Consider the following 25,698-nt stretch of genomic DNA (forward strand, 5'->3'; position numbering starts at 1 on the left):
AAAAATTTTCTCTATAAAGAAAAAATTACCTCCTACGTGTTTTTGGAGATTCTGATTGAATGTTGACGTCTAGACTTCCTGTGCCTGCTAATAGCTGTCCCTAGAGGTGCCAGGCTCCAACATTAGCTTTATTATCTTCAAGTGACATATTACTATTGGAAAAAAACGTTCTATGAATTCAATAGGTGGTTTAAAACAGGGAGGGAGGAGACATTGGGCTGTTTATTACACTAGTCTCAAAGTTTTTATGATAACGTTTTCTTATTCATTGGCTTAACAACTTTGACGATTTTCATTGAATTTTGATTGGTTGGTTTATTAGACTAAGTGTCCAAACGTTTCCACCACTAATTTTAATCTACAGAATTGGTAAGTTTGTGTATTTTCATTGGGGATGGACATAATTTATCGATCATTGTCTCATCCCTTTAAATCCCTTGGTTTAAAATTTAAAAATATAAAATTATACATATAAAAATCAAATTTTATTGATTTGACTTATTTATGTAATATAGATTATCTGATTAAAAGATGAAGCCTTATTTTGAATCAATTAAAATCCAATTTTGCAACTTTAGTTGGAATAACATCAATTAAGTTGTTAATAAAAGTATGAATTTTTTTTTTTTAATTTTGTGACTTAGGGTATGATAGAAATAAAACAATACAGGGACAGGAGCTAAATGTAACTCTAGTTACGGCGTTGCCGACTTTGAAAGTTTCAATTGGGTCTTTGAATATCAGCCAGTAGCGTCGGAAATATAAACACAGCAAAGTCGCTACAAAAGAGCAGATAAAAAGTTGCTAGCATAGAAAAAATGTCCCCACCACTTTGGCTTGTTAATTGTCTGACTTATATATCTGTAATTACACAATACATTTATTAAGCTAGGGTATGCAATTTCAATTTCTATTTAGCCTACATTTAATTAGTATCAATATTCACTGAAAAGTAAAAAGGAAAAATCAGCATAGCTGATTTTTAGTAGCGAAGCTACTCTATAATTCGAAATGTCCGTCCGTCTGTCCGTCTTAGACAGAATAGGGGAAACGTGATTTTCTCGGCTCCTGTTTAAGATAGAAGGCTGAAATTTCTTGTCAACATTCTCATTAATATGGAGCATAATTAAGTATAAAACATGGATGCCAGTCGGACCCCTTTTTAGCAGGTTTTAGGCTATTTTTATATTTTCTTATTTTTCTCCATATCTTTGGTGTTTATGGTCCGATTTTCAATTTTTTTAGTTATAGATATCAAAATTAAATTTCCTGTAGATTAAAGAAAACAAGCATGACGTCCAAATGCCTTTTTGCAGGTTTTAGGCTATTTTTAAATTTTTCACATTTTACTCTATATCTTTGGTGTTTATGGTCCGATTTTCAAAGTTTTTTCAGTTATAGATATCAAAATTAAATTTCCTGTCGTTTTAAGATAACAAACATGGCAGTCAGACTGCCTTTTAGCAGGTTTTGGGCTATTTTTATATGTTTTACAAATGGATGTTGTCATCCTTGTTTTTTGTATATATAGACATCATAGTCGTTCAAGGATGGGGGTAAATGGGTGTTAATCCTCTCAAACTTTAAAATCCCTCATTTTACCCCCCTTATTTTTTTTTAATACATTAAATTACCCCCCTCAAACTTTTGAAAACCCAAAGTTTTCCCACTTTGAATTAAAAGCTTGGACATCCCTAATAGACATTCTATCTGTTTTAAATTAAGGTTATTAAAACTCTTGCATATGAATCTCAGCTCTATAGAATAATCCTTATGTTTTACTAGGAATTGAAAGAATAAATCAGCTTGGAGAAAAGTGAAAAATTCCATAGAAAAATAATCAACAGAAAGGTTAACTGGTACAGGAAACAAGGATGACAACATCCATAAAAGCAAAGCACTGAAACGGTAGGACAAACGGACATTAACACTTGTATAGTGTCTGAACTGAATAATCGGAATATAAAAATATAAGAGTCGAAGCAAAATTGTAAGTAAATTATAGAGTTGCTTCTGTTGTAATATTGTTCTTTGTTGTCCCAGGAATCAATATACTAAAAAATCAGATCAAACGGATAATTAGATTAAATAAAAATTTGTTGTAAAAAAAAAGTAGAAAAATCAACATGTTTAAAATGGACGCATGAACACTCTAGTATTGATTATAGAGTTGCTGCGCTTTCTAAATCGTACCTAACTACTACAGGAATCACCATGTAAAGTTTGAATAGGATTGAGATGACAATTCTAACAAGCCTAAATTAACGAATAAAAGCTATCTGTCTCGGACGGACGGACCGACCCTAATTATAGAAAAGCTTCGCTTTAAAACAAAAGCACTGATATACATACATATAACATGCCAGGTTAGGTTAGGTTATATTGAGTACTGGAAAGCCCAGCAGGGCCTGGTCACCAAACAGAGGTTAAAAATAGGGGGAAAAACTATGCCATTAATCTTATTTCTAAAAATAACGGGGGAGGGGTTTATCGTTGCTCAATCGGCACTTTGAGTGATAGAACCGAAAAATTTATTGTAAGCAGGATCAGATCCAATTATCTAGTTTGTTGGAAAATTTATAAATCCATGTTTAGTATTTTTAACGTGATTTGAAGTGTTCTTTTAAATAGGATATACATTCAATTACAGAGATAATTTAAAGTAATTCCAGTATGGATTGGAACTTGTTCTCAGCCAAAATGATAAATCATGTATCGTATTGTATCATAGACAATTTTTTACGAATAATGAAATAAAAATCATTATATAAATTCCAGTTCTGTTAGCTTGGTATTCAGGCCACTCGGGGCTAACAAAACTAAAATCAATCTTTTGATTTTCAATTTTACCATTCGCGGAAAGCTGTCTATAATATGATGCGATAAATACCTGTTAAACCTATACAACATATTCTTCCTACCTATTCTTCTTTGTAAAAGGGATTATTTAAAATCTGTCTGATAATTCAATTTTTGGAAAGTTAATATATCCTCAGAGTGAACCAAGGACAACTATTGAAAATAAATAAATTAATTAATAAAAAAAGATAAATGTATAAAATCATTTGTTTTGTAAAGCATGTTAGAATTGTTGATGATTCCTGTAATAGTTCGATATGATTTAGGAAGCGTAGCAATTCTATAATGAATACAAGAAAGTTAGTATTTCAACCTAAATAAATTGTATGATATAATTATCCTATTTACTTTCCATAATGGTATAATGTTATAGGCTATATTACTCTATAATCATGTTTCAAAGTTTAATAATGTTAAACTTCGAATTAATGTTAAATATTAAATGCGTTGTTACTTTATACTTGTTTTGGTTGGTTTGTTTTTCCTTTGCTTTTGTCATCCTTGTTTATAATATTCTTTTTATCATGCGCTCGACAAAGCATTGAAAGATTTTTGAGAAAACTTATCTGTGTCTTTAAAATACACACACTCACCTCCAAGAAAAATACCTAATTTTAAAAAAATTCTTGTAATATTAACAAAATATTTAGATATCTTGAAATTTTAATATACCAAATTTTAAAGTAAAATCAAGGATTTTTATATTTTAAATCTATTTTGTTCATAATGATTACCTACAAGATCAATATTCGAGACAAAATGTATTTACATTATCTAAAACTAGCGGATACTCACGCCCTAGAGGCCTCTACGGGCACTTGAGATGGAGAGAGGAGAAGTCGATTCCAACTTTTTGATTTCAAAATATTTGCGGGGGTTCATTTTTTCATGAGCAATTTCTCTTGGAATAGTTGTGGTGCCTTTTCTCAAAATAGTTATAAACCTTCTTAAGTCTTAGAAAAAACACTGTAAAGAAAATTTTTGTTCAGCGTTTAGCGAGATCCTTCGGTACACACAAAAAAAACAGAAAGACAATACATATCTGGTTACGTTTAAATAACATTTATATAATTTAATGGCATAAATATGCAAGCTAAATAATTATCTTGAGGTGCCAAATCCTTTATTTCAAGGCCTGAAGCCTTTTATAAAAGTAGGCCGGCAGTTAGAATAAATGTACAGAAACAAGGATGACAACATCCATAAAAGCAAAGCCCTGAAACGGTAGGACAAACGGGCATTAACACTTGTATAGCGTCAGAACTGAATAATCAGAATAAGAGTAGAAGCAAAATTGTAAGTAAATTTGTTGAAAAAAAGCATAACACAGAATAATGTTTATGGACATACTTAGATTTTAGGACTTGATTATAGAGTTTTTTTGCTTATAATATTGTACTTTGTTGTTCCAGGAATCAGTATATTAAAAATCAGAACAATCTGATAATTAGATCGCATAAAAATTAGTTGTTAAAAAAGGACATTGTGGTAATTATTATAGAGTTGCTACGCTTTCTAAATCGTACCTAAATACTACAGGAATCACCATGCAAAATTTGAAATCGATAGGACAATTCTAACATGCCTAAATTAATGAAAAAAGCTATCCATCTCAGACTTACGGACGGACCGACCTTAATTATGGAAAAGCTTCGCTTTTAAAAAGTTTGGAAAGGTCTATATCAGAATATCTATCTATATATATTTTCAGGCAGTCTGTAATACACTGTAAAAAGAATTCTTGTATTTTAACCTCTTTCAACTTGCTAAAATACTAAAATAGGCAAGATCCTATAATGCTCGAGGAAACATGTGTAAAAAAGACCTTTTTCGCACACTATGTTCAAGGAATCTGTTTATTCAAATCCCAAAATATGTAGGCTTGCCGTCTTTTAATGATGTGCTAATATTGAAATATGTTTTACAGTAATAGACTTTGAATATACGTGGATATTATGGCATGGGAAATATTGTAGTCAACTTAGGTTGCTAACATGGAAATTATTTATTGGTAAGTTTGTTCATCCAGTAGGGGAAAGAGGATGGAGTGAAGGAAATGTAAGGAAGAATCGTTATTTAGCCAGCTACGAGTTTCACTTTATTAACTTTATTATAACCTGAAAATCTTGTGTAACATCCAAGTAATAATATATCCATTTTTACAGTATGCACAAAAAGGTTTCAGAGTTGATAAACACTTTCATCCTTTGCCAAAATCATGCTATCTATCTTTCTATCTTTCTTTCTTTTCTACATTTTCCTTTCTATCGGCATCAATATTTGATGTCCAGCTAAGTTTATATTATTCAATGTGATACTTTAACAGTCACTAGTGAAAAAGAATCATAGAGATGAGCCTTTTTTACTTTTTTTATTTTGTTAAAAAGACAAAATGGAATGAGCAATTTGGCATATATGTTTTACTTACTACCATAGATGTTTTTAATATTTACAATTTTCTTTCAATACCTGAATAAACAATTTACTCTATTGACGACATGCATAATCATACTTTTCTTTCTTGCATTGCATTTTCTTGTATATAAAAAAACAAGGATGACAACATCAATAAAAAGCGAAGAATAATGGATTGACACGCGGACAAAGTGAGTTACAGAGTAGATGTTCAGTGGTCATGGAAGAGAAAAGAAATAGAGATAATATTTAACTATAAAAAAAACAATGTATTTGCCTATATATTTTATACATTTTATTGTTTATTTATAACTGAATGCTTTTTGGTAAAGGGTACCTTCATTATTGACTGACTGACAAACGATCAGACAAAGTGAATTATAGAGTAGCTTCGCTCTTAAAAAGTTTGAGAGAGAATATTTGTGCATAAACACTTACAATCCTTGCCAAATTTTACTAATTCGCACAAACAGTTCAAATCAAGGTGAGGGATATGAAACCAGAAGATTAGTTATTTCTCGCATCGTATTATAAACGACTTTCCGTATGGATGAGAACCGTTTCCTATCCACCGGATTCGAATGAATACGAGAAAAAAATTTTCCGTTAATTCTTCTCTAGCACATTAGTAAAGTAAAAAAATAAAGGGGGGCATGCCCTATAAGTAAGTAACCTTCCCCTCAGGACTGGGAACCTTTACCGATTTTGTAATAGAAATATAAACACAACAGAGTCCCTACAAAAGAATCGATCTGCTAGGAGACGAAAAGGGTCACTGCCACATGGGCAGGTAGTTTTTAAATATACAACAATCTTATACAATCTTAATCAATTTCTAGGAAATTACTGCTTTTTATTAAGACAAAATATAATTTGGAAACCATAGTAAATATTTTGTTTCTTCCATAAGATCTATAGAAAAGAACATTATAGTTATGCTTTATAATAGAGCTTCTTACAGGTCTTGAAAATTTGTTTTGCGGGACTCGATATATATAATTACTTGGATGTTGCACCAGATTTTCATTTCTTGTACTTTAATAAAGAGATACTCCCAGCTGGCTAAGATTATGATATTCCTCATCCACTACCTTTACCCCATCCCTTCCCTTGAAATGAATGAACTAACTGGCCAATAAATAAGGTCCATGTTAGCAACCTAAATATTAAACAGTTTTTCCCATCTCAATATATCCACGTATTCTATATCCATTTTTGGTGAAATATTTTTGTAACAAAAAAAAGTAGAGGGATAATGTGCTAACCATTCCCCGAGGTATTGACTGGTATAATTTACCAGACTAAAAGTGCAATGTATAGAGTAGCAGTGCCTGTGCCAAATGCGTATGTAATATTGACCTTTATAACCATATTAAAGGTTGGTTATAGGGCCATAGATTACATTTCTATCACAGCAGTGTCTAATACGACAGGAAATAAAATTATATCGTAATATTATTCCATATGAGATTTGTAGGAATGATGCTAAGTGCTGAATGGCCGCACAGTGTGCCAAAATCTGAGGTAAAAGGTTGTTCAATCAAAGTAACTAAAATGTACTATATGTAAATACTAGCAACTATGCCCCTAGCTTCTAGGGGCTCCGTATTTGAAGGGGCGGAGTGGGGCTTGGAAATTAAGACTTCAATCTGAAAATGAAATAGCCTAAAACCATCCACTTTAAATTTTAGTTGTAGAAAAAAAAAGTAAAAAAAGATTTTAAGGGGGTTATTTTTTTCTAGGGGAAATTTCTCTTTGGAAGATGGTGGCACCCTCCCCTAAAATAGTTATAAACCTAGACCTATGAAAGGTATTACTTTTAAGGACAACCAAAATGGTTCAGCGGTTAGCAAGAACCTTTGTTAAGCATACAGAGACATCCTGTTACTTTTCTATAACCAAGTTGTTTTATGTGGATATCTTTTTGTTCTAGAGGTACCATCTAATGATTCGTGTATTACGCACAAAGTCAAGACAAAATAGGATAATAACATACTTAATTTACTATAATATAAAGTAAAGATAAAATAAGATAATAACATATTTAATTTACTATCATATAAAGTAAAGATAAAATAAGATAATAACATACTTAATTTACTATAATATAAAGTAAAGATAAAATAAGATAATAACATACTTAATTAACTATAATATAAAGTAAAGATAAAATAAGATAATAACATACTTAATTTACTATCATATAAAGTAAAGATAAAATAAGATAATAACATACTTAATTTACTATCATATAAAGTAAAGATAAAATAAGATAATAACATACTTAATTTACTATAACATAAAGGAAAGATAAAATAAGATAATAACATACTTAATTTACTATCATATAAAGTAAAGATAAAATAAGATAATAACATACTTAATTTACTATAACATAAAGGAAAGATAAAATAAGATAATAACATACTTAATTTACTATCATATAAAGTAAAGTTAAATAAGATAATAACATACTTAATTTACTATCATATAAAGTAAAGATAAAATAATATAATAACATACTTAATTTTCTATCATATAAAGTAAAGATAAAATAAGATAATAACATACTTAATTTACTATTATATAATAGGGTGGGTCGATTTTGGAAATTTTTTTTCTGATGCCAAAGCGGGGATCTGCACTCAATTTATATAGATATAATACACCTCTGGATGATTTAAAATTTATCCTAAGTCTTAAAACCGCTGACGACCACACATTCAATTGTATAGCTATTTGTAAATGGGAGTCAAAATTTATTGAATCAGAACTATGGCTTCATGGTGCTCCCAGGAAATGCCTTGAGGAGCTGAGTCAGGAACTTTTGTCCGTTTCAAAAAATCTCGTTCCTAGCCTAAGAAAATCTAAAAAACCTCTACAAATTAGACAATTCTCAACAAACCTTAAAAAATTTTGGTTTTTTAGTGATTTCTAAGGCTAGGAACGAGATATTTTGAAACGGACAAAAGTTCCTGATTCAGCGCCTTTCCAGGGAGCACCATGAAGCCATAGTTCTGATTCAAAAAAAAATTTGAATGTCGTCTTTGCATACTAATAAGTAATGAATTATATTTTTAAGTGGTTGTGTTCTAAAACTCAATTTTTTAAAATTCTTTTTCGGTCAGAAATGTTTTTAAGGTTAATTTTATCTGTTGCATATCCCCGCTTTGTCTAATTCCGATATGAACCCACCCTATTATATAAAGTAAAGATAAAATTAGATAATAACATTCTTAATTTACTATCATATGAAATAAAGATAAAATAAGATAATAACATACTTAATTTACTATCTTGTAGTGGAATATTACTAAATTTGCAAAACTCATGATAATATAATAAAAACCATTTTCACTACTTGAAAACTTGAAAATCTTCAAATGATGACACACGTAGTTACTGCAAATCTTTTTTATTGAAAGTGTGGAGATACCCTCCCTCAAAATAGTTAAAAACCTTCCCTGGACCTATAAAAAAAAGCTATATTGTAAAGGAGAACCATATCGGTTCAGCGTTTAGTGAGATCCTTTGCTAAAGACATAAAAGCCTACTACTTTTATATATTAAGATTTCTATATGGGATAGATTGAGAAATGAACTTCACAAACGGTTAGTAGAGTAATATCGCTATTGATGCATACATACATAAAGATTTAAAGAAAGGGTGCACTTCTAATGCCAGAAAGCGGAGCTTATGAAATTTAAGAAATGTCCTCCCATTTTATAAGCAAAGGGGATCAAACATTCTGCCCCTATAAACTATAAACTCTGATATTTCATAATTATTCATAAAAGGGGTAATTTTGCTTATCATAATTGAGGGGAACTACATAGTTTATTTTTATTGGTTTCAATTTCAAAATTAAGCATTTTAAGCAATATTTTAGATTTGATTTTTTTTAAATTCTGTAAAAGTTTTTGTAGATTTAAAGTTTTACTTTGTGATTTTTTTGCTTTGCTAAAATGGATATTTTCATTCTTGTTTCTTGTTATATAAGTCTATATCATAAAATGTAAAAATATCAATAAAATACATCCATGGCAAGGCCTTTTCAGGACAAGTATTATCCCAATGATAGTTTTAGTTTATAGTATTTTTCAAAACATACTCAAAATCGTAAACGATGGGTGATTTCGTAGAGAAATGTTACTGTTTTCAATATTTTCAAAATACTAAAATAACCCTACAAATATACAAATTCCCCGATATTTTCAAACGACCGGAAATTGAGACTTCACACCTCTGCTAACATTTTCATACGGAGAGAAGGGGTCAACTTATGCTAGATTTGGGATGTATTTGTAAAATACTACATATGTTCACATATCTTTACGGTCAAACATTGTCAGAAAATCATAAAAATTCCGGAAAATATTAACATACGAATAAGTTTTACGACCTCACTAGAATTTTATGACTTGAATAATATAGGTTTGGTGAATAGTTTTTTTTTATAGCATCACGCAATCTCGTAGCCAGATTATCAAGATAGTTAATCTTAGTTCTTATTGCTAATTTCGCTTGTTTTTTTATTTCCATTTTGGCAGCATTTCATGCTTAATAAACCAACCAATAACAATTAAAGAAAAAAAGTCTCCAAAGTTGTTATTGCTAATTTATCTTTTGACTTTTCTTACATATTTTTTGTGAATTAATGTTTTATTAAACCTTAATCTAATTATCTATCCATTAGTTTGTCCATATATCTATCTATTAGTTTGTCCGTATATCTATCTATTAGTTTGTCCGTATATCTATCTATTAGTTTGTCCGTATATCTATCTATTAGATTGTCTGTATATCTATCTATTAGATTGTCTGTATATCTATCTATTAGTTTGTCCGTATATCTATCTATTAGTTTGTCCGTATATCTATCTTTTAGTTTGTCCATATATCTATCTATTAGTTTGTCTGTATATCTATCTATTAGTTTGTCCGTATATCTATCTATTAGATTGTCTGTATATCTATCTATTAGTTTGTCCGTATATCTATCTTTTAGTTTGTCTGTATATCTATCTATTAGTTTGTCCGTATATCTATCTTGTAGTTCGTCTGTATATCTATCTATTAGTTTGTCCGTATATCTATCTATTAGTTTGTCCGTATATCTATCTTTTAGTTTGTCCGTATATCTATCTATTAGTTTGTCTGTATATCTATCTATTAGTTTGTCCGTATATCTATCTTGTAGTTCGTCTGTATATCTATCTATTAGTTTGTCCGTATGTATTATTTTTTAAAAATGTTATGTAACCCCCCCCCCCCCAATCATATTTCTTAAAATATCTTATACGTGAGTCACACACAAAGTAGAGAAACAGGTGCACATATATTGTTAATGAATTCTGGCGTGGGGGGGGGGGGGGGGTTACAATGATGCATCAGATTCAGAAGTAGCTAATATACCAACCAAAGGTTTTTTTATAATATCTATATGTGATACTTAATTTTTCAAAATATTGCTTGACTTTGATGTATCAATGATCAGAAATAGCTATTTATTTATCTAATATACCAAACAAAATTTTTTTTTATAATAATTAATATAATATCTATATCAGTTACTTAAGTTCTCAAATTTAAAATATAGCTTGAATTTTCTAAAGAATAATTCTTACAACATTTCTGTACGAACACCTTGGCTGACCGTAATATCATGTTACCAGTTACTTACCACCACCCCCCCCCCCCCATATTCCGTGGGTAATCCCCATAAATCATACATTTAAATAAATACAGGAGAAGACTTTATAATAATAATACTCGAGTCCCCTCCCTCCTCTTTACTACTTACTAGTAATATAAATAAAGACATCTTCTTAGCTTTAACTTTACCAATTCCGAGCCTAACCAAGGAGAGCGCAAAATCTGTCGGACGACACGAAACAAACAGACCAATGAGAGTTCGAGTTGGGTGGGTTAGCGGAGATTGTTAAATAACAAATTAGCTGTAATAAATAATAGGTTTATTTCATATTGTTCAAACAAAATTGAAAATACAAATACAATACATTATTATGATCCTGTTACTTTCAATTGTATTAATAAGTTTATTTCATTTTATTATTCTTTCATACAAAAAATACAATATTTTGCTAAATGATTGATCTCAAAACAATCTTCATCATGGCTTAACTTAAAAAATCCGTGAGGTTTGATTTGGGAACCAGGTTATTGAATCCGAGGAACATAAGTTCCTTAACCAGATGGCCCTTTAGGTTATACCTCCTTTCGCTGAAAAGCAATTTAAGGTGGGAAAATATTCTTTCCACCCTCGAATTGCTTACAGGCAGAAGAATAAGGTTCGCTAAGAGCTCCCTGATTTGTGCTGGGTACTGGTCTTCTTCAAGCATGTTGGCAACTGTTCCATGGATTAGCTCCAGTGTCGCTGATCTGGAACCTCTCTTCTGTGCTCCTTTATCGTTTGTCCATTTTTGATAATAGTCTGTCAGTTTTACGGCATTTTGAACGCGCCATTTTCTGAGTCCTTGATACAGTTCCGATCTCATGACTGCAAGTTCATCAATTTTCTTCTTTGCTCTTTCCTGTTGTTGTTTTTGTTCATAGGCCAGCTTTCTTTGTTTGAACACAGCTACGAACAGAGGTGATCCAATAACATTATCATCACTGCTTGTAGTCTCAGTCTCCTCCTGGACCTGTTGTTCTCCTGAATCATCCTCGTCCTCCTCGTCGATGCTGGTATCATCTGCTGGTGGCTCTCCTTCATTCTGCTCTTCATCCTCGCCAGAGTCAGACAATTTAGACAACTGGATCCTTAGTAATCTTTCTCCGATGATTGCTGCACACTGGTAGCCACGTTCAAGGATCCATTCTGCATATTCTTTATCAACCAGCTGACTGGGAAGTAGGCCTTCCTGTAAATATAAAGAAATTAATATTTGATATAAATTACATTTAGGAAAAAAAGTAAATTTCTCATACTTCAACATTTTAAGAAAGCCTAAAACTCAATTTCCATCTCTCTATTATGACGAGTTTTTGTTGCAATTTTATTATTATTATACCTGCACCATTTCCAGGTTTTTGTTGCAATTTTATTATTATTATATAATTATACCTGCACCATTTCCAGGTAAGTCTTGCTGAAGGGGTGCAGAAACAACAGAGTTGTCCACCCTTCACTATTCAGCATTTTCTCTACCCTCTTCTTCAGATTGGCATACACTGTGGCAGCAAACCTATACATAAAAAAATAAAAAATAAAATACAAATAAATAAAATAAAATATGTTTTTAGATGGTTTTGTTTGTATATTGCTAATCCCCTCCCCTCTAACTACTACTTTGCTTCAATAAAATTTTATTTTTGATAATGATATCTTTATTAGTATGGCGCATTTTTTCAACTAAAATGCATCTTATTTATTATTAGCAAATAGTAAAACCATAAACACAAACCTGTTGTCACACTTCTGCAGGTTATCCAGATGTTCAAAGACCGTCTCCAAATTACTGAACATGCTGGGGATTGTTGCCTCCAGTCCTTGGGCGCTCTTGGTGATTAGTATGTCCACCCTCTCCAGGACAATTCTGATGTCTGCAAGCAAACCATTCTGAATGGCGGATGGCCATTTTACATCTTTGACTGAAACAAAAAAAATACTTTAAATATTATGTCATCACATAATAAAATAATTTTAACTTTTATTTATAATTTTGTGTCACCATCTTTGACTTAAACATAAAAAATACTTGAAATATTATGTCACCACATCAAAGAATAATTTTTATAATTTTGTGTCACCAAATAAACAAAACTTTAAATATTATTATAACAGATAACTTACTTCCTTGTGCTATCAGAGATTGTTTTACTTCTTGTAACAAGTCCTTATTGTTCAACAACTCGAAGTATCTCACGACCATATTCACTCTGCTGCTCCACCTTGTATCCACTGGTTTTATCAGTCTGAAAAAAAAGATAATTAAAATTAAATGATAAATCTAACTACGTTGAAAAGTTGAACACCCCCCCCCCCCCCAATCAGAAAATTCAAAATAAATACTAATAATTAACACTAATAAATAAACAACACTTACATTCTTTGCTTGTATTTTCTATACAGCTTTCTAATTCTTTTGTTGTTTCTCAGCCTGGACACTAGTTTGTTAAGTATATCCATTGCTGCTTTGTAATCCCTGTTCTCCTAGATACATACAAAAACAAATGAAAACAAATATTCCAAAACCCTTACTATTAAATTTATGAAAATAAATATTTCAACAAAACCCTTACTATTAATTTAAATTAAGCAAGCAAAGTACAAAGTACAACTACAAACTCCCAATAATTATTATATTACCTCACACTTTTCGCAGGAATCACCAAGGGCCAGTTCAGTCTGGTGATTTAGACAGGGAAGTTCTACCATAAACCCGTTCAAACAGGCACTTTCTTCTTGTAACTTTTTCGCTGCCTCGATTGCTGACAAAAAAAAACACATGTTAGTAAAAATTGAAATAAAAATGTTGTTTCTGATTAATATATTAATAATTTGTTGTTTAAATTTCAATGAGATGAGGTGTTATTTGTATCATTCTTACCAGCAGCTCTTTCTTGGGCAGCTAGAAAAGTTACGTCATACCAAGGCAATACAGGCTCTTTCTCAGCAGCAGGCTCTTTCTCAGCAGCAGCACTCGAAGTTCCTTCCCCTGCTCCATCATTATCTTCGTCTCCTGACTCATTCCCTCCTGTCAGCTGGATGCCTTCAGAAATCAGGGTTTCTACCTCTTGTCTGCTCAAGCCATGCTCCTTGTTGAGTAGCTCCATAAACTAGGATAAATAAAAATTTGGAAATTTGGAAATTAGTTTAAGATGCTGTGAGTATTGGTGCAAAAAATATGACGTAACAAAAAAAAAATTAGCCAATGAGAGGCCGTTATTTAGAAATACTAGTTTTTAAATGTTTTTTTAAAATGATAAAGAAACTATTAAAATAACCTTTAAACAATTAGATGCACTGTCTGTGGTGCATGATAAGAGTTGTTTGTGCTTAAGTCCAAAAAACTCCATGACTCTATTGACAGCGGCAACAATGCTCTTGCCAGTGGAATCAGGCTCTGGCATCTAAAAACATTTATAAAATTTGATTTATGATTATTAATTTAAATATGAATTTTGAAATAATGAAATGATAATAATAGTTTGTAACTTTGTACCTCTTCACAGGTCAATAACACCTCTCTAGGTTCGTTGGTGTTCTTGTCAAGAAAAGTAGCTGAAACTGAAAATAAAAGATAAGTGTAAGTTCGTGTTGTTTGTGTTATATTATATTATATAATATTATATTAATATTAAAAAATCAAATGAATGAATTTATGATGAAATACCTGCAAGAAAATCTACGAATACTGACCCAAAATCTATCGTCAGGTGTACACCTATAACAAAATAAACAAATTATAAAGTTTTATTTTATATATATAAATTCAAATATCAATGGTAACTAACTCCCCTCCCCCCCATTCTTGACACATAAATTCCTGATTAAGCTTTTACCTGTATCTTTCATCTCAGATTTCAAGATCCCAACAAAATTGTTGTAACAGTTTGACACCCAAGCCTTTAGCTGCTCATCAGTTGGTGCTAATTGACGTGTTCCTTGTTCTAGCAGCTTTACTGTAATAAAATAAAAAAATCAAATTACTAACTTTTTAACTATATTAAATATTTGTTACTTCAACAATTTAAAAGTCTTAATAAGTCTTTTTATATTACTTACCTTTCTTTGCAATGACGTGATCCCAAAAGAATAGGAACGGATCCTTCATTTGTTTTAAGGATATCCGACCTTTTGACAGCTTATACACGTAAGAGTGGATGCAATCGAGCGCAGTAACACCCTCTATTACGATGGTATGTTCTTTTATCTCATTTCCTGAAAAAACGATAGCTTTTTTTACAATCGTTAAAGTCTTTTTAATTTGCATTTCAATTTATACAATTTCAATTCTATAAAGTATAAACGATACCTTGGCACCAACCGTTGAACTCTCTAATCTACTTAAAGATGTGTGTTTGTTTGTGTAACGAAAATGTTCTTGATATTTGATAACTGCTGAAGCCTGAACCGATATGGTTCTTCTATAGGGTATCTTCTCATAGGTCCTGGGCAAGTTTGTGACTATTTTGTATGTAAAATTTGTAATAATATAATACTTACGTTTCTTTTGGTCAAAATATTTTCTATATTGTCTCTCGCTTGTGTAGGTCTTAACAGCATTGACGCAGGCCTTCGAGATGGTTGGGTGTTTCAGTCTCCAATGGTCCACGCAGCGCCTCACAAGATTGGTATCATCCTTAGTTTCTGCACTAAAGTCTTCTGTTCGCCAATTAGGACACCCTTAAAAATATATATAGATTAATGAATTAAAATTTGGAAAATATATAAAAATCAGTAATATCCTACTCCCCCCCCCCCCCCTCCTATGAACTATGGCAAAATATTGGTTTGTCTTGTGGGGGGTGGTGGTTATGAAATTTACAAAATTTATAATTAGAATTAATTATCAAATATTGTAAATAATACTTACATAGACATATAAATATCTATTTTTTGAATTAAAATTATCGCCTGGACAGACATACTTACAAAGCTATGTTCATATATATTTAAGATTTTAGATTAGTTTGTTTCCCTTCAGTATTTTATTTTTTTTGGAGCGAAGCTATTTCATAATTAAGTTTTTTTTAATTTTTATAGACATTTTTCCGTGCATTTTAAATTTGTTTCAATTTTCCCATAATTACTAAAATAAAAGAATAATGTCAGTTGTCTATAATATGATAGGATAAATATCTATTCCAATTTGGCTTCTAAATTACATATACGGCACAATGCGATAAATATCTATTTCAAACCGTTGGGTCAGTAATTATATAGAAATAAAAACTTGACTTAAAAGTACTCGTTTTTATGGTAAATAAAATTAACATATCTTCGCTTAATCGCTGTACAATATTTTTTTTTTGGGGGGGGGGGGGGGGGCGGGGAGGAAAAATTTATGTCACCTGATTAAGGAAGGGAAACTGGAAGGGTCAACTTAACTGAACTCACATGAGAAATATGAGATCTTCATACAGAACAATAATTTTCTATAATTAGGGTCAGTTTGTCCGTCGACTATTTGTCGACTATTCTGAAACTATTTAAGTGTTATTATCCGTTTGTTATACAGTTTCAGAAATCGTTTTAATCTTACAGAACAATAGCTTTTTTATAATTAGGGCTGGTCAATCCGTAAGAAAGCGGATAGCTTTTTTCATTTCTGGTAATGTAGGCATTTGCTTCCTGTATCCGTTTGTCATAAAGTTTCAGTACTAGTTTTTATGGATGTTTTAATCCTTGTTAATATTCCCCAATATACAAGGTATATTGATAAAAGGGTCAACTTAGTCACATGAACAAGGACAATATACATTTTAACCCCCCCCCCCTTTCATATTCATATTTGACTTGCAACTTTGGATGGAAATATAAATACCCTTTAGGATTTAACTTTCACTTGACCTATACTCCCCCCCCCCCCTCGTTTAGCAAAAGTTGACCGATGACATATCATATCATATATTAGGGGAGGGATCTTTTACAACGAGACTTAAATAAATATAAGAAGAGTAAGTATTTAGAAAAAAATAACCTATATAATAGTAATACTAATAGGATACTAGTTCAGATATTTCTTAATCTTAAGCTACTGACCAAAAAAACAAAAATAACAACACGGCACAAATTTTAAATGTTGAATGTGCGTGTGTGCGTCTGTTTTAATCTAGCTGACCTTTACAGGGTAGCTTCTTATAGTTTAATTCGTATATTTATCTTTCTTTTTTGCTTTTAAAAATTTATGTATTTATTAATGTTAAGCTTCAGACAAAAGCCAACAAAAAAAAACTTTTGCTAGAAATATGCGAAGGTTCCGTGATCATATGAACAGGCTATTTTATTTGAGAAATCCACTATTTTTTAAAAAACTCAAATTGCCCAATAAAATCAAACGGTCTAGCTAAGTTTTTGAAAGGGATAATTAGTGATTTACAACGATATCCTGGCCGTATGAAAATGTATAGCTATTTCAATATTTATCAAATACCTATTTAACCCCTTTCTTTCACACGTTTAACCCCCAGTATGAAAATGAGGGAATTTAGCAATATTTGGCACCAATTTTAATATTTTGAAGCCGTAAATTAGTTTTTGAAACTAACGATATGACTGTATTATCCGACATAAAACTATAAATTAACAAAAAAATAAAACTATGAAAACATCCATTAAAAAGGAGATCTAAAATTAGCAGGAAGGACAAACGATCAATATCTCTTGTAAAGTGTCAGAACTTGATAAGCAAAACATTAATTTGTAAGTCTAAACAAAATTGTAAATAAATAAGTTGCAAAATTGCTTAAATACAGGATACTGAGATGCTTTACTGTGCCTTGTTGTCCTAGAAATCATTACTCCATTAATTAAATGAATAGTATAATTATATCAAACAAAAAGTTTTGTTTGACGAACATTGTTAAAAATTGATTTGTAACATTGTAACTAACTTTATTTTTATTGCTGCGCTAATAAAGAACATAATTGTCTTTATTTTCTATAATTCAGAGTCAATATAATCTCATGGCAATAAATTTTATTTCCTATATGAAAGCCAATATATTTTTGGGTGTTCAATAGAATACACGTAAAAGTTTCATTAAATATAATTCCGAAAATATCACTTTATGTTTGAATAATAACAATTACAATACATAAGTGGTGTTGTAAAAAAGATTTCACAGCATTTTTAAAGATAAAGAAACAGTAAAATATTATAATACATATTTTAATTTTTAAAAATATTTTTTTTGCAAAAATGACCGAAGATTTTTATTTAAGCTCATCATTTTATAACTCTCTCTATTTCAATATTTTTCTTTTTATATTATAATATTATTCATAATAGAAGTAATATTAGACTATCTTAATTTTTTTGTAAAAAAGAAATGCGCAAAAGTATGTTCAATATAACCAGCTAAGTTTCAATTTAAATCCAGTTCTTATTGCCAAATATTTTTTTATTCTTCTGATAAAAATTACAAAAGGCGGGTATAGTCCCTTTCGTGGCAACGCTACTTAAGGGGCGTTTCTTCTTTTTTTTACAATAGCTTTTCTCCTAATTCTAGCCCGTGCGGGGGTCTCTAACCCTGTGGGGCAATCACCTAACCCAATATAACCTAACATAACCTAAAACCTATCAAAAGCCATTTTAAAAATACGACGAATCCCCCTGTAAGGCCACGAAAGGAACTATTTCCCAAAAGTCTTTTAATTAACTCATAAGGTTTGATTTTAGAAATTTAAAACTCTATTTTATCTCTAATACAATGTAATCTTTGACTTGAAATATAAATAATGTATAAAAGATATTTGAATTTATAAGCTCTTAAAGTACAGATTCAGAGAAAAAATTAATAGAAACATAAAATAGTCATAAAATGGAAAATCGTGTATGTCTTTACACAGGTATTTAAAGGTATAAGAAAATGGCCGATAAATTGATGATAAACAAAATTGCCATTTCTGTAGATTTCATTATTTGTTGAAACGCTTGGACAAACAATTTAATGAAACGTTTTAGAGCTTCGCTTTTATGGATGTTGTCATTCTTGTTGTCCTTAGAAACCTGGGTAAAACAATTCTTATCGGATTATCTTGGACATGGGAACACGTCTTCAATCAAAATCAGGAATAATGTCATAAAAACAAATCATGTACTAGCATTTTTTTATTACTAGAAGCGTATAGAGTACAATTTTTAGCAGCGGAGCTACTCTATCTATAATACAAAGTAGAACAATGTCTGTCTGTCTTTTGTTTGTAACGAAGGACCTCGCTAACAGCTGAACCGATCGGGTTCTCCTTAACAGGGTAGCTTCTCATACAAATCTAAATTGAGAAATTGGTTTATACAATTCAATTGCCCCCTCCTCAAGTGCTCCTAGAGGCCTCTAAGGGGCGTAGCCGCTAGTAATTATATATGTCTGTACGTTCTTCAACAAATTAATCAACTGTAAATTCAGAGCAGAATGCAAGCAGTTTTTTTTTATTTTAATATTCGTGGAAATTTTCTGTAATACAATGCTATACATCATTTTTCGGTATGGTTGAGAACCGGTTCTAATCCAAAGGATATTAATTGGAATCGAAGCCATACTGGAATATATTTTCTATTAAGATCTATTCTATGGGCAATACACCAAGAAAGTAGACTTGTATAAGATTAACTTTTTAAAAACGAGACAATCTATAATAGACAAAGTAGATTGATGTTTGTCTGTCTCTTAAGATATCGTTAACCACTGAACCGATTGGATTCTACTCTTCAGAGAATATATATATATGGTCCTGTGGTAGTTTTAAGCAATTTTCTTGGTGGGCTGGGACAGAAATACTTAATTTAAAAAAAAATTTAAATCACCTCTTGGGGCAAAACCCTTAGAGGCTAGGGGCGAAGCACTAGTAACACTATAAGCTGCTTTACAATAAATGTTTCCGTTATGATGGTTTTGAACTTCGCATTTTATTATATTATCATCCTTGATTTTATTAAGATTTACAACGTATAGACAGACATTATATGGATTTTGATCATAAATTTATATTAAAACTGCAATTTCATAAAATTATACTAAATCTTTTAATATAGCAAAACTTCGATTGAATGTTTATTCGCCAGTTTGTACTATAATTATTAGTTCCACTGGATTAGAACCGGTTCTCAATTATGTATTGGATCGTATTACAGACAATTTTCTACGAATAATGAAATAAAAATCATAAAATTAATACCAGTTCTATTAGCCACGATATGCCGAAGGCCCGGGCTAACAAAACTGGTTTTAATCTTTTTCATCTTAATGTACATAGAAAGCTTTCTATAATACGATGCAATCCTTATGATAAAGTAACAGGATTCTGTTTGCTAGTCTGTTTGTTTGAACCGAAGGATCTCGCCAACCGCTAGACCGATCGGGTTCTCCTTAACAGCTTCCCGTCCCGGGAAGGTTTATGACTACTTTGGGGGAGCGTACCACCACCCTCCCCATAGAAATCGACAAAAATAAAAAAATATGAAAAAAACGCTGCCCTGCGGTCATTTTTGCAATTAGCTAAAAACATAACTAACACTATCTATCGGTGAAAAAAATTTTTTGGTTAAATAGCTGATTTTAAAATAGATTGAAAGGAAAACTTTCAGGTGTCCCTATAGGCCTCTAGGGGCGTAACCGCTAGTTTACTATTAAAGCTAAGTTAGTTCCTTTGATTTGTTGGCTAGCATTATCTGTTTGTCTGCTATGCTAATAATGTTCTTCTTATCTTCGAATTCTCACTTTTCTGAAATAAAAAAAAATCTTTAAAAATCTAGATTAAATATTATTCAATTGGTTATCTATCTCATCGTATTATAGAAATTATTCCGAGGATATGAAATTGAAAATTAAAGCTAGGGCCAATAAAACTGGTATTAATTTTATGATTTTCGTTTTAATATTCTTAGAAAATGTTTGTAATACTATGCTATACATATTTTTTAGCATGGCTGAGAACCGGTTTCAATCCTGCGGATAATAATCGGTTTCAAAGCCATACTAGAAAAGATATTGGAGAGATATTAGAGTAAAACACTAGAGGGAGAAAGGGTTAAATAACAGTATCTCCCCATCGCAACCGTCTTGTGCAACCTTTCTATTGGGTCATTATAAATCAACCAATGGTGTCGCTTATATTAACACAGCCAAGTAGCAGAAAATAATTTATAAGCAGACGAAAGAGGTCTTTTAAAAATGAACAGAGGTAGTTGTCTGTATATACATCTATACTATAGATCTGTTGAAGATATTTGTAAAACATTTAAATATATTTATAATTGTTTTGTTAAAAGCCATGTTTAAGTCAAAGTGTTGTAAATATGTCAATTTTAACTTTATTGAACCGGTTTCAATCCTGCGGATAATAATCGGTTAAATAACAGTATCTCCCCATCGCAACCGTCTTGTGCAACCTTTCTATTGGGTCATTATAAATCAACCAATGGTGTCGCTTATATTAACACAGCCAAGTAGCAGAAAATAATTTATAACCAGACGAAAGAGGTCTTTTAAAAATGAACAGAGGTAGTTGTCTGTATATACATCTATACTATAGATCTGTTGAAGATATTTGTAAAACATTTAAATATATTTATAATTGTTTTGTTAAAAGCCATGTTTAAGTCAAAGTGTTGTAAATATGTCAATTTTAACTTTAATGTGCGAAATATTGCAGGGATTTTAAGGGATAAGACAATGGCCGAAAAAATATGCGAATCTCCAATGGTGATACACAAAATTACCCCTATTGTATATTACAATTAGTGGTTGAAATGTTTGAACACTAAACTAATTACATCTGGTGTAAGATCCAAGTAATAATAAATCCATTTACCTATCTATCTATCCTTGTGTACTATTTATAAAACTAATATCTACATGTACCATTGTACTTTTGTAGACTTGTATTTTCTTCGCTTTTACATAATTTCAAAAAAGTTTCTTATCGAAAAGTTAGATTTATTTTTACGCAAACTGTAGACGAGCTCAAACTTGATTTTAAAGTGTACAAAATTAAAAAGATGCTTTTCTTTTTGTATATTTTTTTTATAGTTATTAACTTATTATAGACAGCTTTCCACGGAAACTAAAATAAAAATCATAATAATAACACCAGTTTTGTTAGCCCAAAGAAAATTCGTGAAAATTGTCTATAGACAATACTGCTGTACATGATTTTTCAGTATGGCTGAGAACCGGTTCTAATCCAGCTGATATTGATCGGTTTCGAAGCCATACTGGAGAAGGTATCCTAATAACTTTATTCACGTCGTAGGATAATAATTTAGATTTGAAAATAAACAGTGAACTCTTGTACAGCGATATTAGATAAAAGGTTAAATTCAGCTAAGAAACCAGAGCTGGATCTTTAAGTCATTCTTAGTGGTGAGCCAGATCGGGGTGAGCCGAACCGATCTGGCTCACCACTAAAATGATTTAAAGATCCAGCTCAGTTTTGTCCATATGATTGTATATAGAGGGGGGGGTGGGGGAATTTTAAGTCCACTGACAAAGAAAATCTTCTTAAAAATTGCATCCGTAGCAATTTGTTTATTTAAAAGAGTTGTATGTGATTTATTATTTGAGTGAATAAATCATTGAATCTCTGTATTATACATATATACAAGAAAGATTTACATAAACATATACATACACAAACACACACACACACACAAACACACTTCATATATTCACACGTCACACCGTTCTTCTGTAGAATTAAACATTATATAATCTATAATACAAAGTAGAATGATGTCTTTCTGTCTCTTAAGATATCGGTAACCACTAAACCGATCGGATTCTACTCTTCAGGGAATATATCTACTGGTCCTGTGATGGTTTTAGGCTATTTTCTTTGGTGGTGGGACACCCCCCACCAATCCCCCCCAAAAAAATCCCCCCCCTAATTTTTAATCAGTTTGAAATAAGTGGTTGCATCTTCAACTTTTTTTTAATTGCCTCCTTGGGCAAAGACCCTAGAGGCTAGGGACGGAGCCGCTAGTTCATATAATAAAGTAACATGATCTCTGTGTGTCTGTCTTTGTATGTGTAGTACCGAAGGGTTTCGCTAACCAATTAACCGATATGGTTCTGCTTTATAATGTAACTTCTCATAGGTCCTACCAAATCGTCCCTACCAAAAAAATCAACCCCTACAAAAAAAATTGGGTGGTGGGGGGGGATAAGTTGTTCCTTATACAGGTATCACTTTTGAGCGGAAGCACCAAAAAGTTTTTAATTAGCTGTAATAAAAGGCACTTTTAATAAATTACTCTTTTTGGTTTAAATTTGAAGAGAATGTAGTTTAAGATAAAATAGTTATTTATCGCATCGTACTACAAACACCTTTCCGTGGAAATTAAAATAAAAAATTAGAAAAACTAGATTTTAAGCCACGAGAGACCGAAGGCCCGGGCTAACAAAACTAGTGTTCATTTCATGATTTTTATTTTAGTATATGTGGAAAATTGTATGTAATTCTATGCTATACATATTTTTTCAGTATTCAGTGTTCTAATCCAACGGATATTAATTGGTTTCGAAGCCATACTGGAAAATTATTTATCTTAATCTAAATAAGACATATTGTGAATTCTATACACATGGTAAACATAAATATACAAAATATTCAATATATTTAAACAGAGTTCTTATGTACATAAACTTGGTGAGAAAAAATATGTTATTTTTCAGTGGACCTAACCTCCCCTTCCCCAGCTCATACCAATAACGAAATTAATTCGGAAAAAAATCACGAAACCTATACGTGTTTTTCAGCTGTCGTTGGGGGGCAATACATCGTAAAATTGACGACCTCTCCGTTTGCCCCACAAATATTATTTTAGATTTAATTCCCTTGTTGGTTATACCTTATTCCTGCCTTCCCCACCCTCCAAAAAAACAAAATTCTGTAGGGGGTAATATTTGTAATGCTTCTTGTTGGTAAGGTCGGGTTAAGTGGGTTAAGGACACGCATGGCTAGCCCAGCGAGGCTAGGACAAAAGTTCAGTTCACGGTAAAATGTTTCTGGTAACGATTATCATCAAAAATAAACTTTAAAGGCTACTAGCTGCCGAGCGGCTAAACCTTGATGACATGACCGCACACCGTTTAAGTGGGATGCATAGCATATATAATGCGAACACCTATAATACAAAGTAGAACAATGTCAGTCTGTTTGTCTGTTTGTACCGAAGAATCTCGCTAACCGCTGAACCGATCGGGTTCTTCTTAACAGGGTAGCTTCTCAAAGGTCCCGGGAAGGGTTATAACTATTTTGGGGGAGGGTACCACCACCTCCCAAGAAAAATCACAAAAAATCAAATTTTTAAAAATATTTTTGGACTTCATAAATAATCTGACAAAATCTGTTAACACGTAAAATATCGATTGAAATAAAAAAAATATTTAAAGTGCCACTAGAGGCCTCTAGGGGCGTAGCCGCTAGTAATCCATACGTTAGCAACATTTAAAATTCTTAGATTTTTGCCTTTTTGAGAAAATCGTCACCCGAGATGGGTTCTTAAAAGATAATGCCGCGTTTTTTCGACATTTTTTACGCTATGAATAACAAGCGTGGCATTCGCGAAATCTAAAAGAGTATACAACGATTTATTTAATTATTTCGCTTTTGTTGATACGGCCTTCATAGAAGAAAAACAAATTATCTTCAATCCATTTTTGCTGCATATTAATTAATGCATCTTTTTAGAGCTGTGTTAGACATTAGAAAATTTGCTAAAAAAATAATTTAAAATTCAGTATTCTTAAGTTATATACTCTGTTGAAATTACATCGTCTTCGTTCAATCAATCAATGTCTAAAAAACGCCGAAAAAACGCGGCATTCATCTTTTAAAAACCCATCTCAGGAAAATTTCACCATGAACTGCCTAGATCCTAAAATACTAGGAAGGGGGTGAAAAGGGATATTAGTTGCAAATTGAATAAAATTACCAAACTTTATACACGGTTCAAATACATTACATATTACAAATGTATGTTATAATTGTGTCCAATAAGATCTCGGGAACAGATAAACCTAGGCAACTAGCCCGTAATTTTCTAAAAAAAGGTTTATAGTGGCCAGGAGTAGGTTTCAGGCTAGATATATAAACCTAAGAGATTTAACCATTGAATTAGACAACTTCCAAATTAACAAAAAACTATTTTGGTAATTTCTTTCTAGTCAAAAGTTTCAATATTCTTTTATATATCATTTTTGTAAATTGAAAGTATGCAATCTAACATATACGTCAAAACTGCGACAGAAAAGTACAAGAGTACAGAGACAAATTTATTTATTGGAGTACATTTTGTACATTATGCTCAATATTTAAATATTTAGTAGAGGGTGGCATATAGAAATTTTTTATCGTATTATATAAACTAGCGGCTACGCCCCTCTATTATATATATTTGTATTAAAATTAGTTTTTAATACAAATATATATTTTTGGTGGGGGGTAATTTTTTATGGGTTATTTCTCTTCGAAGGAAGGTGGTACCCTCCTCCCCAAAATAGTTATAAACCTTTCTAGGAACTATGAGAAGCTACATTGTAAAGGAGAACCATATCAGATCAATGGATAGCAAGATCCTTCGCTACAGAAAGACACAAGAAAGACAGACATCCTGTTATTAAGTAACCATTAAACAGATCGAGTCCTCTATTTTAGGGAAGCTTCAAATAAGTCTTAGTATGGTTTTATGCTATTTTTCAAAACTCCTCCCTCAACTTTCAAAAGAAGATGC

General features: G+C 31.4%; 2 protein-coding genes across 2 annotated transcripts in view; both read right to left on the minus strand.

Moving 5' to 3' along the window:
* Window positions 1–12,318, minus strand: part of LOC145327528 (uncharacterized) — a 37,668-nt gene extending 25,350 nt beyond the window's left edge. The window contains exons 1-3 of the mRNA XM_080171074.1: window positions 12,310–12,318; window positions 11,572–12,159; window positions 30–100 (exon numbers count right to left, since the gene is read on the minus strand). Of these exons, the coding sequence (XP_080027200.1) occupies window positions 30–100; window positions 11,572–12,159; window positions 12,310–12,318 (668 nt within the window). The remainder of the gene's footprint in view (window positions 1–29; window positions 101–11,571; window positions 12,160–12,309) is intronic.
* On the minus strand, window positions 12,281–13,799 carry LOC145327866 (uncharacterized). The gene is made up of 4 exons (XM_080171402.1): window positions 13,345–13,799; window positions 13,092–13,213; window positions 12,703–12,889; window positions 12,281–12,483 (listed from the first exon to the last, which is right to left on the minus strand). Exons 1-4 carry the CDS (start codon window positions 13,425–13,427, stop codon window positions 12,357–12,359), a joined length of 519 nt encoding a protein of 172 aa, XP_080027528.1. The 5' UTR covers window positions 13,428–13,799; the 3' UTR covers window positions 12,281–12,356.
* Between the last annotated feature and the right edge of the window lie 11,899 nt (window positions 13,800–25,698).

The sequence above is a fragment of the Acartia tonsa genome, chromosome 9 (assembly GCF_053477335.1).
Source record: "Acartia tonsa isolate MP-2025a chromosome 9, ASM5347733v1, whole genome shotgun sequence".
NCBI lineage: Eukaryota > Metazoa > Arthropoda > Copepoda > Calanoida > Acartiidae > Acartia > Acartia tonsa.